This window comes from Sinohyriopsis cumingii, unplaced genomic scaffold (assembly GCF_028554795.1).
Source record: "Sinohyriopsis cumingii isolate HCF-2022 unplaced genomic scaffold, ASM2855479v2 utg002062l, whole genome shotgun sequence".
Classification (NCBI taxonomy): domain Eukaryota; kingdom Metazoa; phylum Mollusca; class Bivalvia; order Unionida; family Unionidae; genus Sinohyriopsis; species Sinohyriopsis cumingii.
This window is the reverse complement of record NW_028316120.1, coordinates 86963-100209: the sequence shown is the minus strand read 5'-3', so window position 1 is coordinate 100209 and position 13247 is coordinate 86963. Positions and strand designations below refer to the sequence as shown.

At 34.5% G+C, this 13247-nt stretch overlaps 1 protein-coding gene across 2 annotated transcripts in view; it reads left to right on the top strand.

The window, feature by feature from the left end:
• Window positions 1-13247, top strand: part of LOC149771193 (cullin-1-like) — an 87986-nt gene that overhangs the window by 49903 nt on the left and 24836 nt on the right. For both annotated transcript variants that reach the window (XM_089948746.1, XM_089948745.1), the window contains exons 15-16: window positions 1157-1288; window positions 9975-10067. In XM_089948746.1, coding sequence (XP_089804872.1) covers window positions 1157-1288; window positions 9975-10067 — 225 coding nt within the window. The remainder of the gene's footprint in view (window positions 1-1156; window positions 1289-9974; window positions 10068-13247) is intronic.

Genomic DNA, 13247 nt, shown 5'->3' with positions numbered 1-13247 from the left:
TTCTATCTCCCGATGTTTTTTAATTTTATATTAAAGGACATGGAAATTAAGGATGATCCATTATAAATATACACCATAGCATTTTCTCTTTATAAGTTTGTATTTTCAAACCCTTCTTCAAATAAACCATGTTATATTGGATTGAATTTCAAGTCAGTGGTACCATTTACTTCTTGTAAGCACGTAAACATAGAACTAAACCTTGAAAAGTTGTACACAACTTTATATTATGTTTAAAATGAATAATTGCACAGGAAAATTGGCAGAATTTCAGTCTAAGTCCAATTTTTTCCATGTGCATCAGTATGGAGTTAATGCATTAGAAGAGTTTTTAGACATTCAAATGTGTGCACCTAGTCAAGTGTGTGCACACACACATACATGCACATGTATGCACATACAAAGAGTCCAGGGACATCAAGACTTCAAAATAAGCTTTTTACTCAAGAACAAAGGTACGTTGACAACCATGGTGAGGTGTGTTCATTGATAATTTGATTTGAAAGAATGGAGTGATGGCATTTATAGCACATATCAATGGCATTTAATCAAATATTTTTAAAAATCAATTGCAATTTTTAGTTTTTTAAATGTTGCAATGTTTTTTGCCATGGTATTATACAAAGAATGTTTTTGAGCCAAAAAGAGGCATTATGAAATCTATCCCTTTGTAGATTTCATGATGTTCCAAATTTATACTAACTAACCATTTTCAGCAGAAAAACAAACATTATGTTGATCTACAATTTTTCCAATTTTGATTGCAATATTTTCATGCTAGACAAATAGGAGCCTATTTTTCTTTTTCTCTATTCTGTGAAAGTAAAATGGGATCCACATCTGCCGGTTACAAGCCAGTTCAGTAGTTGTTCAGGTGTGTTCTAGTGGAAGAAAGAAAGCACATCCAAAGTGAGCACTCTCAACGTGTAGAAATGAAGTTTATTGTTTAGTTTGTACACACACATAATAGAGACATTGTTGATGGCATTGTCTTAGGATGAGCTTGAACCAACTTAGATTTATTAATGACTTATTGGCTTATTTTGCAGATATAGTGTTATGGTAATAAACTAGTATATCTAACCCATAGAGACACTTTTGAAAAATGGTGACTTTCTGAACATATCCAGTCCTCAAACATATTTGGTCATTTCAGTTGGAGAGGAGCTTTCAGAGGTTCACAACCTTCTACAGCAACAGACACAGTGGTCGGAAGCTGAACTGGCTGTATCATATGTCTAAAGGAGAAATTGTCACTAACTGCTTCAAAAACAGATATACACTACAGGTACAAAAAATAGATACACTTCCATTGGATAAGTTAATTGGTGTCTCTTTTCTGGCAGCACCAGTGGTGATGCTTTGTCATTTTGTACCAGTTGGATGGGTTTGTGTTGAAGTTTTGGGAAATGAAATGATACATTGTAATCCCATGTACAGGTTAGTCATAGTCCCTCATATATCATAGTCCTGTGTGTAAGCAAGACATAGTCCCACATATATCATAGTCCTGTGTGTAAGCAAGACATAGTCCCACATATATCATAGTCCTGTGTGTAAGCAAGACATAGTCCCACATATATCATAGTCCTGTGTGTAAGCAAGACATAGTCCCACATATATCATAGTCCTGTGTGCGAGCAAGACATAGTTCCTCATATATCATAGTCCTGTGTGCGAGCAAGACATAGTCCCTCATATATCATAGTCCTGTGTGCAAGCAAGACATAGTCCCTCATATATCATAGTCCTGTGTGCAAGCAAGACATAGTCCCTCATATATCATAGTCCTGTGTGCAAGCAAGACAATCCTAATATATATCATAGTCTTGTATGCAAGCAAGACATAGTCCCACATATATCATATTCCTGTGTGTAAGCAAGACAATCCTAATATATATCAGTCTTGTATGCAAGCAAGACATAGTCCCTAATATATCATAGTTCTGTGTGCAAGCAAAACGATCATCATAGTCCTATGTGCAAGCAAGACAATCATCATAGTCTTGCGTGCAAGCAAGTCATAGTCCCTCATACAGGGATGATCCTGTCTTTGAAAAAGTTGTCGCAAAAAAAATCGTCAAACCTCAATATTTTTTCTCCAGTTTTCAAAGAATGTCGGCAGAACAAGTAGTGAATATTTTTCCAAGTCTGTTAATGTAATAGGTAATTAAAATTGGAAAAGATGGGATAGTTATTACTTTATTGATAACAAGCAATACAGCCATATTACAAAATAAATCATTACATGACTGCTTTGCACTACTTCCATGATCTTTGCATCCCACATCACTGATAGTGCATAGGTGTAACTGATTTCACCTGAAATAAATGCATTATCGAATGTAAAACATCAACTTTCTTGACATCTAGTCTCTCTCTCTCTCGTTTTTATTAATAGAAGCATCAGGTATTAAGCAAATCTTTATTATGTGTATTATTTTCTAAATAATAGTTTTGTAAGGAACTTTAGTTATTGACGTTTTAACACTAAAACCCTATGATTGTACTTTGCAATGTTACATAAGTGATGTATAATGCGACCATGGATTATATGCATTCAAGAATTAAATCCCACCCCCCTTTTATGTCTAGCTTCACCTAGTGCATCTTCGTCAACCAGGAATTCAGAAATTTATTTTTGCCGTGTTTTACATACTTTGCATGTAGTGAATTGCTTCCTAAATCCCATGTATGATCACAGTGCTGTAGATTTTTGCTCGACAAGCAAACTTGGATCTCCATTGCCTTCAATCAAACTTACACGAATCAACACCGGGCATTAATGTACCGTGTGTGTGTGTGTGTGTGTGTGTGTATATATATATATATATATATATATATATATATATATATATATATATAATGACAATGGTGACTTTGTATAGCCCCTAATCTTTAAAAGCTCTAAGCGCTTTACAACATTAGACAACACCTATAAGATAAGAAATTTAATAATATAATTACAAAAACAAACAACATGAAATTAGAAAAACATTCAAAAATAAAAAACATGCTGAGAATATTTCAGGTAGGAAACATTATTAGGTCTGTTAGTTTGTTCTTGCAGTCTAAATAAGTGAGTTTTGAGAGCCCTCTTGAATGTGATCACTGTGTCTTTGTGTCTAAGTTCAGTGGGCAATTCATTCCACATTGCTTGGCCCTGGTATGCAAAAGAACGCTGTCCATATGACTTTGTTTTCATAGTGGGAATAATGAGTATACGATTGACAGAAGAGGAGCCTAAGTATCTTGCTGGTGTGTACACATGGGTGAAGTCAGATAGGTATGTTGGACTAGAGTCCGACAGTGAAATGTAGCACAGAGAACAAATTTTGTGTTTGATTCTGGATCGAATGGATTGCCAGTGTAGGATACAGAGCAGCGGGGAGGTGTACTCTGATCGTGGTACTCTAAGGATGATCCGAGCAGCTGTGTTTTTGAAGTTTCTGGAGTAGATATTGAGATGAACCAGACAGAACTGAGTTACAATAGTCCAGTCTTGAAAGTACTAATGAACACACAAGTGTTTTAGTGGCATCAGCTGAAAGATATTTGCGAATTGAGCTGTTGCGTCTCAGCTCAAGATATGCAGCTTTACATATGTTCATGACATGTTGGTGCAATGTGAGAGTACTGTCCAGAGTAACACCTAGGTTTCGTACTGATTGTGTGAATTTAATGTTGGCGTTGCTGATACTTATTGTTTGAGGTAAAGGATGTGAGTGAGAAAGTCTTTGTGTTGTGATCAGAATGGCCTCAGTTTTGTCATCATTCATATGCAGCTTGTTCCATGTCATCCATGATTTCACATCAGAAATGCACCTCTCTACACCTTGGATGGTAGCATCAACTTCAGTTGGGTGGCTAGATTTGTATATTTGGGTGTCATCAGTGTACAATTGGTCAGACACTGGATGATGATCTATGACACTTGATAGCGACTGAGTGTACAGAATGAAGAGAACAGGTCCAAGAACTGACCCCTGTGGAACACCACAACATAGATCAACTGAGCTGGAGTGTATTCTATTTGCAGATACAATTTGTGTCCTGTTGACCAAGTAGGACTTGAACCACAGTAAGGCTGTATCATGAATGCCAAATACATGCTGGAGACGGTGAAGTAATATATGGTCTATTGTGTCAAATGCTGCAGACAAATCAAAGAGGATGAGGACTGTAATCTTACCTCTATCCACCGCAGAGAGAATGTCATTAACTACTTTTAGAAGAGTAGTTTCAGTACTGTGGCAAGGGAGATATGCAGATTGTACATTGCTAAAAAGACTATTTGAATTTAGATGAGATACAAGCTGGGATAGAACATTTTTTAAATGAATGGGAGATCAGAAACTGGGCGGTAGTTCTTTAAATCGTTATGGTCTAGTGTTGGTTTCTTCAGCAGAAGCTTTACAATGGCAGTTTTGAAAAATGATGGGAATTCCCCAGATGAGAGAGAGGTATTAATAACATCAGTTAGTGAAGGCAATACTGGATTTAAGCACTCAAGCAGCAGTGATGTTGGAATTGGATCAAGTTCACATGACTTTGGTGCACTCTTCATCAGGATTGTACGTACAAAATCCATAGAGACAGGTTCAAATGCTGCTAATGGTTGCCACTCAAATTCTGTATCCCAACTGTTTGGTGACGAGTCAATTGAAATTGTGGTGTCAAGCTTATCTCAAATGGTTTGTACTTTTGTCATGGAAGAAATTTGCAAACATGTCCGGAAGGTCGACTGGAGAGAAGGTAGTTGGAAGTGGTGTTGATTTGTTCCTTGACATTAGCTTGTTAGTAATCTCGAAGAACTCTTTGCACCTGGAACTTTCCATGATCTTACTAGTGTAGTGGGCTGATTTTGCTGCATGGACTATATTTGTGACATTCTTCTTAGCGACTTCATAGATTTGCTTATGAATAGCGAGTCTGGTGGAAAGCCAGAGCCTCTCAGCTTTACGGCGGTCTCTTTTAGCAGTGCGAGGCTGGTCCCTAACACTGCTATACCATGGAGAACACTTTTGAATTGATATTCTGCACTTGGTTGCTGGGGCATGTTTGTCAAGTAATGAACGCAGACAGTTATCGAGTTGTTCTGCGGTAGGAGGTAAGCAAGTTGTTAGGTTAGCTTGCATGTCGTGCATTAGTTTGATTCTATTTATCATACAGAGGTTTCTCTTAGTAGCAGATAAAGGTGGAGGGTTAGGGACTGATACGTCAAGATGGCATATAATGCAGAGGTGATCTGATGCAAGGTCATGGGATACCACGGAGGACCGTAGAATGTTACCATCAGGTCTATGAAGAATCCAGTCTAAAATGTGACCATGTTTATGGGTGGGTTGGTTAACTGACTGTTTGAGGTTGAAAACATTAATGGAATCAGTTTCGATGTATTTGAGTTTCAGGGACAGTCGAAGTGAAAGTTGAAATCTCCAAGAATAATCAGGTTGCCACCTATTGAATTTCTATAGTCCAGGAGGTTCGGAAACTACTCCAAAAAGAGAGAGTCAGCCAGCTCGTTTTTTCTACTAGGAGGAGGGCGGTATAGGTGGAAAAAATGGGCTGACCTTTGCTCCAGTGTGAGTGTGGTTTGGACTAGTTCAAACGATGTGTGGTCGAAATTGATTGTTGTGGTATAGTTATGATGTTTTATCATGGAGTTCTTTGTGATGACAGCAATTCCACCTCCGCGAGACTTACAGGGCAACGACTTGATGGAGTAACCAGTGGGTGTTAGATCTGCACACTTGGGCTCATCGCCTGATGTTTTTAGCCATGTTTCTGTCACGAAAAATATGTCAACATTTTGTTTGTTGATAAAATTAACTATTTCTGTGCGCTTTTCCAGTGGTCCTACTGACTGGGCATTGAATAATGCAATGCACAGAGGTATTTCTTGGATAGTTCACACAAAGGTTGACAAATTAATAGGGATTTGAATTAGGTTATCTAAATTAACGGTTGAAATTTTTTAAAATGGTTGTGCTGAAATAAGCGAGATAACTGCAATTCTTCCTGTTCTACGCCGGCCAGCTTTGAAACAACGTTTCTTTTTATGCTTCTGTTTACATTTAGGTAATGATGAATGTAGTCCCAGTTCGTTTAGTCTAGAGCACAATTTAGTGTGGAGAGCCAAGGAGTGAACATTTAAAGCAATTAATGAGGGTCCATCGTAGCATAAATGAGTTGACGGGCGAGTATCACGTGATGGCGGTTTGTTCAAAAACAGTGGAGCAAGACAGCTGAGAAAAGTCTAATTATTCTCGTTTCCAAAATAAGGAGATGAAGAAACACATACGAATTTAACAGCCACTACATAATAAACACAATAACGAAGATGAAAACAGGCAACAAGCACAAATATCATGAAAACGGCACTAAAAAGACGGAACAGCTGCTTCAAGCCAGTTAAGTGATAGCGGCCATCTTGTTTCAATATCAATATATATGGGGGCATGTTTCGGGGTGGTGGGAGAGAATGCACTCCACAGGGAGAAATGGTGTGTTCTTTGAGAATTTCATGTGTATTGGACCAGAAAAATCTGTGACTATTTAGTGAAAACAACACTTAAATATGCTGCAAAAAACTTCATGATGGTAGGTTCCAATTTGGTGTTTTGGGATTCATTCTCTCAACTTGGTTTTTGAAAAGATTTATTTTTTGCATGACATGCTAGAATAACTGCACGGTATTAACTAAATTTATTCAGTGACTATTTGAATTCTTTGGAAATCTTTCTGTACATCTGAAACTTTAAAACAGATGGGGCATCTTTCATTGGAATGTATTCAGAATTTTTGGAACTATTGGAATTGAACAGGCTTTTAGGAAATAGGAATTCACTGACCCTGCTATAAGTTAATTTAATTCTTTCACTTCTTTATTTTTTTAAATGAATTATGTTCAGTTATGCCAAACTTGTTTGTTTTTCTATTTCTTGTTGTGTAGTTTAAGTCCCTGGAGTCGTAACACAGGATTGATAACAAAAGTAAAAGATCAATGAACAAAATTACGATATATTACTTACCCCACCTGGATTCATGTTCATTGACACACTCCTTCACCATATATCACTGCCAGTTATAAATGTTGTTGTTGTTGTTGTAGGGTTTAACGCCATTTTGCAGCACAAGATAGGCTATACATGGCGGCCAGTATAATTGGTGGAGAAAGAACCCTGGAAAACCCCGGGAAGATCCACCAACCCACGAGAAGCTACTGGCAGACTTTCTCATGTACCAACATTAGCTGAGCCTGAGACTCGAACTCATGCAGACAGAGGTGAGATGGCAGTGGTCCGTAACGGTGAGCGCTTTTGACCACTCAGCCACTCGGGGGCCCCCAGTTATAAATGATTTGACAACCTGTGCCTTGATACATATATCACGGAACATCTGCTTTAACTTTGTATCATATCTCTGCCACAGACATCCAAGTCTCCAGCTGTCGAGAAATTTTCAGGAACTTTCGACCCGTTCATCATAATACGGTGTTGCACTTGAGGCATTACTACCATTACTACATGTAAGATGATGTTGGACTGTCAGGTATAACGTCAGGTTCAGTGACAGTGTTGTCTGATGAATTTGCACTAAATCCAAATGCTGTTAATTTTGTTAACTTACTCTTAGGATGAGACAATGAACATGCAACGGTAAACTTTAGTTTACCCATGATAAAGTTGCACTGTTGACATTATGTAATTCTGATTGCGATTTTTCAATTTGCTTTGTATTTATACACAGCATTAGCTACTTCAGAAATAATCAGTTTTCGCTGAAGTTTCAGCAAAACTATTTTATTGGTACATTTATATAAAAATAACATACGGATTTGCCATCCAGTTAATCGTAGCTGTTTCTGTTCGGGTCTTCAGAGGTTGGTCGATTGTAGGTATAGTCCAGTATCATGACTGAGTGTAGGACAGCATACAGTACCCAGGCCAGATGTCAACATAAGTGGATCATGATGTAACAATGCACTGTAAAGATGGGCTTGTCAGTATGAACAAAGGATTTGTTTATGTAACAGATTCCAGTGCATTGTGCATCCAAGTTTGTTGCTTTCTTTTGTGGTCCCTTTGAATGTCTCCACTCCAAATCCATGATTGTATGTACAAATTAAATAGCAAAAGGGTTGTCGCCAAAAAAATCGCCAGATGTCTGTTTTGTCGCCAATAAGGAAAACAAATCACAGTTTGAGATATTGCCGAAGCCCAGGACGATCTCTGCTCAGATATCATAGTCCAGTGTGCATGCAAGACAATCATCATTGTCCTGTGTGCAAGCAAGACAATCATCAGTCTTGTCTGTAAGCAATACAATCATCATAGTCCTGTGTGCAAGCAAGACAATCATCATAGTCCTGTCTGCAAGCAAGACAATCATCATAGTCCTGAGTGGATGCAAGACAATCATCATAGTCCTGTGTGCAAGCAAGACAATCATCATAGTCCTGTCTGCAAGCAAGACAATCATCATAGTCTTGTCTGCAAGCAAGACAATCATCATAGTCCTATGTGGATGCAAGACAGTCATCATAATCCAGTGTGCATGGAAGACAATCATCATAGTCATGTGTGAAAGCAAGACAATCATCATAGTCTGTACAAGCAAGACAATCATCATAGTCTTGTCTGCAAGCAAGACAATCATCATAGTCCTGAGTGGATGCAAGACAATCATCATAGTCCTGTGTGCAAGCAAGACAATCATCATAGTCCTCTGTGCAAGCAAGACAATTATCATAGTCTTGTCTGCAAGCAAGACAATCATCATAGTCCTGTGTGGATGCAAGACAATCATCATAGTCCTGTGTGCAAACAAGACAATCATCATAGTCCTGCATGCAAGCAAGACAATCATCAGTCTTATCTGCAAGCAAGACAATCATCATAGTACTGTGTGCATGCAAGACAATCATCATAGTTCTGTCTGCATGCAAGACAATCATCATAGTCCTTTCTGGATGCAAGACAATCATCATAGTCTTGTCTGCAAGCAAGACAATCATCATAATCTTGTGTGCAAGCAAGACAATCATCATAGTCTTGTGTGCAAGCAAGACAATCATCATAGTCTTGTGTGCAAGAATATATAGTCCCTCATATATCATATTCCTTTGCGCAAGTAAGTCAAAGCCCCTCTTATACATGATAGTCCTGTGTGCAAGCATGGTGTATACCATATATATATATATATATGTATATATATATATATATATATTCTGTTAGAAAGCAAGTAAGTTAATCATATATATATGCAACAGAGATATAGTACTTTGCATACATCATAGTCAAATGTGAAAGCAAACTTTTTTTGTCTTTTATATAGGTCATAGTCCTGTGTGCAAGCAAGAGAGTCCTTCATTTGCATCATAATTCTGCATAAAAGCAAGTCATAATCACATGTTAATGTGTGTGTGTGTGTATATATATATATATATATATATATATATATATATATATATATATATATATTCCAAAATCATGTGGGGAATAATGGTCTTTTCAAGTGTACTGCATCCAGTAAACTACCTTTAGCCTAGGCTGGTTAGAAACTAGTTTTGCACTGTTTGCACACACATGCACTGTAATGCCAATAATTTATTTGCAGATTTTGTTGTTACCGTGAACTACAAAAGTAAACTTGTTCCTTATGTTGGTCTAGATGAGATGAGACATTGCTAGAATCTGGAAAATATTTTGCTACCGGCAAATGAAGTGTCTGTTGCACATTATTGTATATGTCTCAAGACCATTTGTGTACTTGAACTTCAGTTTTGAAAGTGAAAGTTATTATACCATGTCAGTTGAAGTGAATTCATGGAACATGAATACATAATGTGGATAAACTGAATCTAATGTTAAATATTTTTACTATCATCATGAAGTAATTTCATGAAGGTTTTATAATTCCTTCTTTTACTATGCTAGATGCAATTTTAACTGTACACTTGTTTGTTTCAGGCCTCAACATTTCAGATGGCCATTCTACTACAATATAACAATGAAGATACACTGACAGTTCAGCAGCTAGAGAAAAACACAGAGATCAAAAGGGTAGGTTTGAGAAAACCTGAACGGTGTTAGAGTTAGATAACAACATATGTAAAGGTAGTTAATTGCGTATTGAAAAATATTGGACCTGAGGACATGTGGTACAGAATACCTGATCATGTGAGGAAATTCTTTGCCACATGAAGAAGGACCCAACATTTTTTGACTACTTAGTAAATCACCTTTTTATTCCATGCTTAAAAACAAACATTAATCACTCTGTTATAGGAATAATGCAGTTGAATTATTTCAGCATTTATTGAAACTGCAGTTATGTACACTGCTGTAGAAGATAGTACTTTAATTCCATAGATGCACACTAATTTAGTTCATTAGATACATGATGTTTTATTCTATAAATGCACACTACTTTAATTCCATAGATACATGCTGTTTTTATATTATACACACACTAATTTAATTTCATAGATACGTGCTGTTTTATTCTATACATACACACTACTTTAATTCCATAGATACATGCTGTTTAATTCCATAGATACATGCTGTTTTTATTCTATATGTACACACGACTTTAATTCATAGATACACACTACTTTAATTCCATAGATACATGTTGTTTTTATTTTACACACACACGCTACTTTAATTCCATACACACTACTTTGATTCCATAGATACATGCTGTTTTTATTCTACACACACACACACTAATCTAATTCCATAGATACATGCTGTTGTTTTTATTCTATACACACACACACTACTTTAATTCCATAGATACACACTACTTTAATTCAATAGATACATGTTATTTTTATTTTATACACAAATGCTACTTTAATTCCATAGATACACACTACTTTAATTAGTAGATACATGCTGCCTTTATTCTATATACACGCAAATTTTTGTTCCGTAGATACTACTTTAATTTTATAGAGACGTGCTGTTTTTATTCTATACACAATGACTACTTTAATTCTGTAAATGCATGCTGCTTTTATTCTATGCTCACATACTTCAATTCCCTCGATACACGCTAATTTAATTTTATAGAGACATGCTGTTTTTATTCTGTACACACACAAATTTAAATCTATAGACACTGTACTTTAATTATATAGATACACACCACCTTAATTCTAAATACACTACTTTAATTCTTTAGATACACTACTTTTATTATGCGCACATACAACTTTAATTCTATAAATACACTTCTTTAATTATATAGATGAACACTGCTTTGAGTATATAGATACACAAACTGCTTTAATTTTATGGATACACACACTACTTTAATTATATAGATACACAATACTTTAATTCTATGGATACACACACTACTTTAATTATATAGATACACAATACTTTAATTATATGGATACACACACTACTTTAATTATATAGATACACAATACTTTAATTATATAGATACACACTACTTTAATTATATAGATACACACTACTTTAATTATATAGATACACACTACTTTAATTCTATGGATACACACACTACTTTAATTATATAGATACACACTACTTTAATTCTATGGATACACACACTACTTTAATTATATAGATACACACTACTTTTATTCTATAGATACACACTACTTTAATTCTATGGATACACACACTACTTTAATTATATAGATACACAATACTTTAATTATATGGATACACACACTACTTTAATTATATAGATACACAATACTTTAATTATATAGATACACACTACTTTAATTCTATGGATACACACACTACTTTAATTATATAGATACACACTACTTTAATTCTATGGATACACACACTACTTTAATTATATAGATACACAATACTTTAATTATATAGATACACACTACTTTAATTATATAGATACACACTACTTTAATTCTATAGATACACACACTACTTTAATTATATAGATACACACTACTTTAATTCTATGGATACACATACTACTTTAATTATATAGATACACAATACTTTAATTATATAGATAAACACTACTTTAATTATATAGATACACAATACTTTAATTCTATGGATACACACACTACTTTAATTATATAGATACACACACTACTTTAATTCTGTAGATACACACTACTTTTATTCTATAGATACACACTACTTTAATTCTATGGATACACACACTACTTTAATTATATAGATACACAATACTTTAATTATATAGATACACACTACTTTAATTATATAGATACACACTACTTTAATTATATAGATACACACTACTTTAATTCTATAGATACACACACTACTTTAATTATATAGATACACAATACTTTAATTATATAGATACACACTACTTTAATTCTATGGATACACACACTACTTTAATTATATAGATACACAATACTTTAATTCTATGGATACACACACTACTTTAATTATATAGATACACACACTACTTTAATTCAACAGGTACCAACACTACTTTAATTATATAGATACACAATACTTTAATTATATAGATACACACTACTTTAATTCTATGGATACACACACTACTTTAATTATATAGATACACACTACTTTTATTCTATAGATACACACTACTTTAATTCTATGGATACACACACTACTTTAATTATATAGATACACAATACTTTAATTATATAGATACACACTACTTTAATTATATAGATACACACTACTTTAATTATATAGATACACACTACTTTAATTCTATGGATACACACACTACTTTAATTATATAGATACACAATACTTTAATTATATAGATAAACACTACTTTAATTATATAGATACACACTACTTTAATTCTATAGATACACACACTACTTTAATTATATAGATACACACTACTTTAATTCTATGGATACATACACTACTTTAATTATATAGATACACAATACTTTAATTATATAGATAAACACTACTTTAATTATATAGATACACAATACTTTAATTCTATGGATACACACAATACTTTAATTATATAGATACACACACTACTTTAATTCTGTAGATACACACTACTTTTATTCTATAGATACACACTACTTTAATTCTATGGATACACACACTACTTTAATTATATAGATACACAATACTTTAATTATATAGATACACACTACTTTAATTATATAGATACACACTACTTTAATTATATAGATACACACTACTTTAATTCTATAGATACACACACTACTTTAATTCTATAGATACACA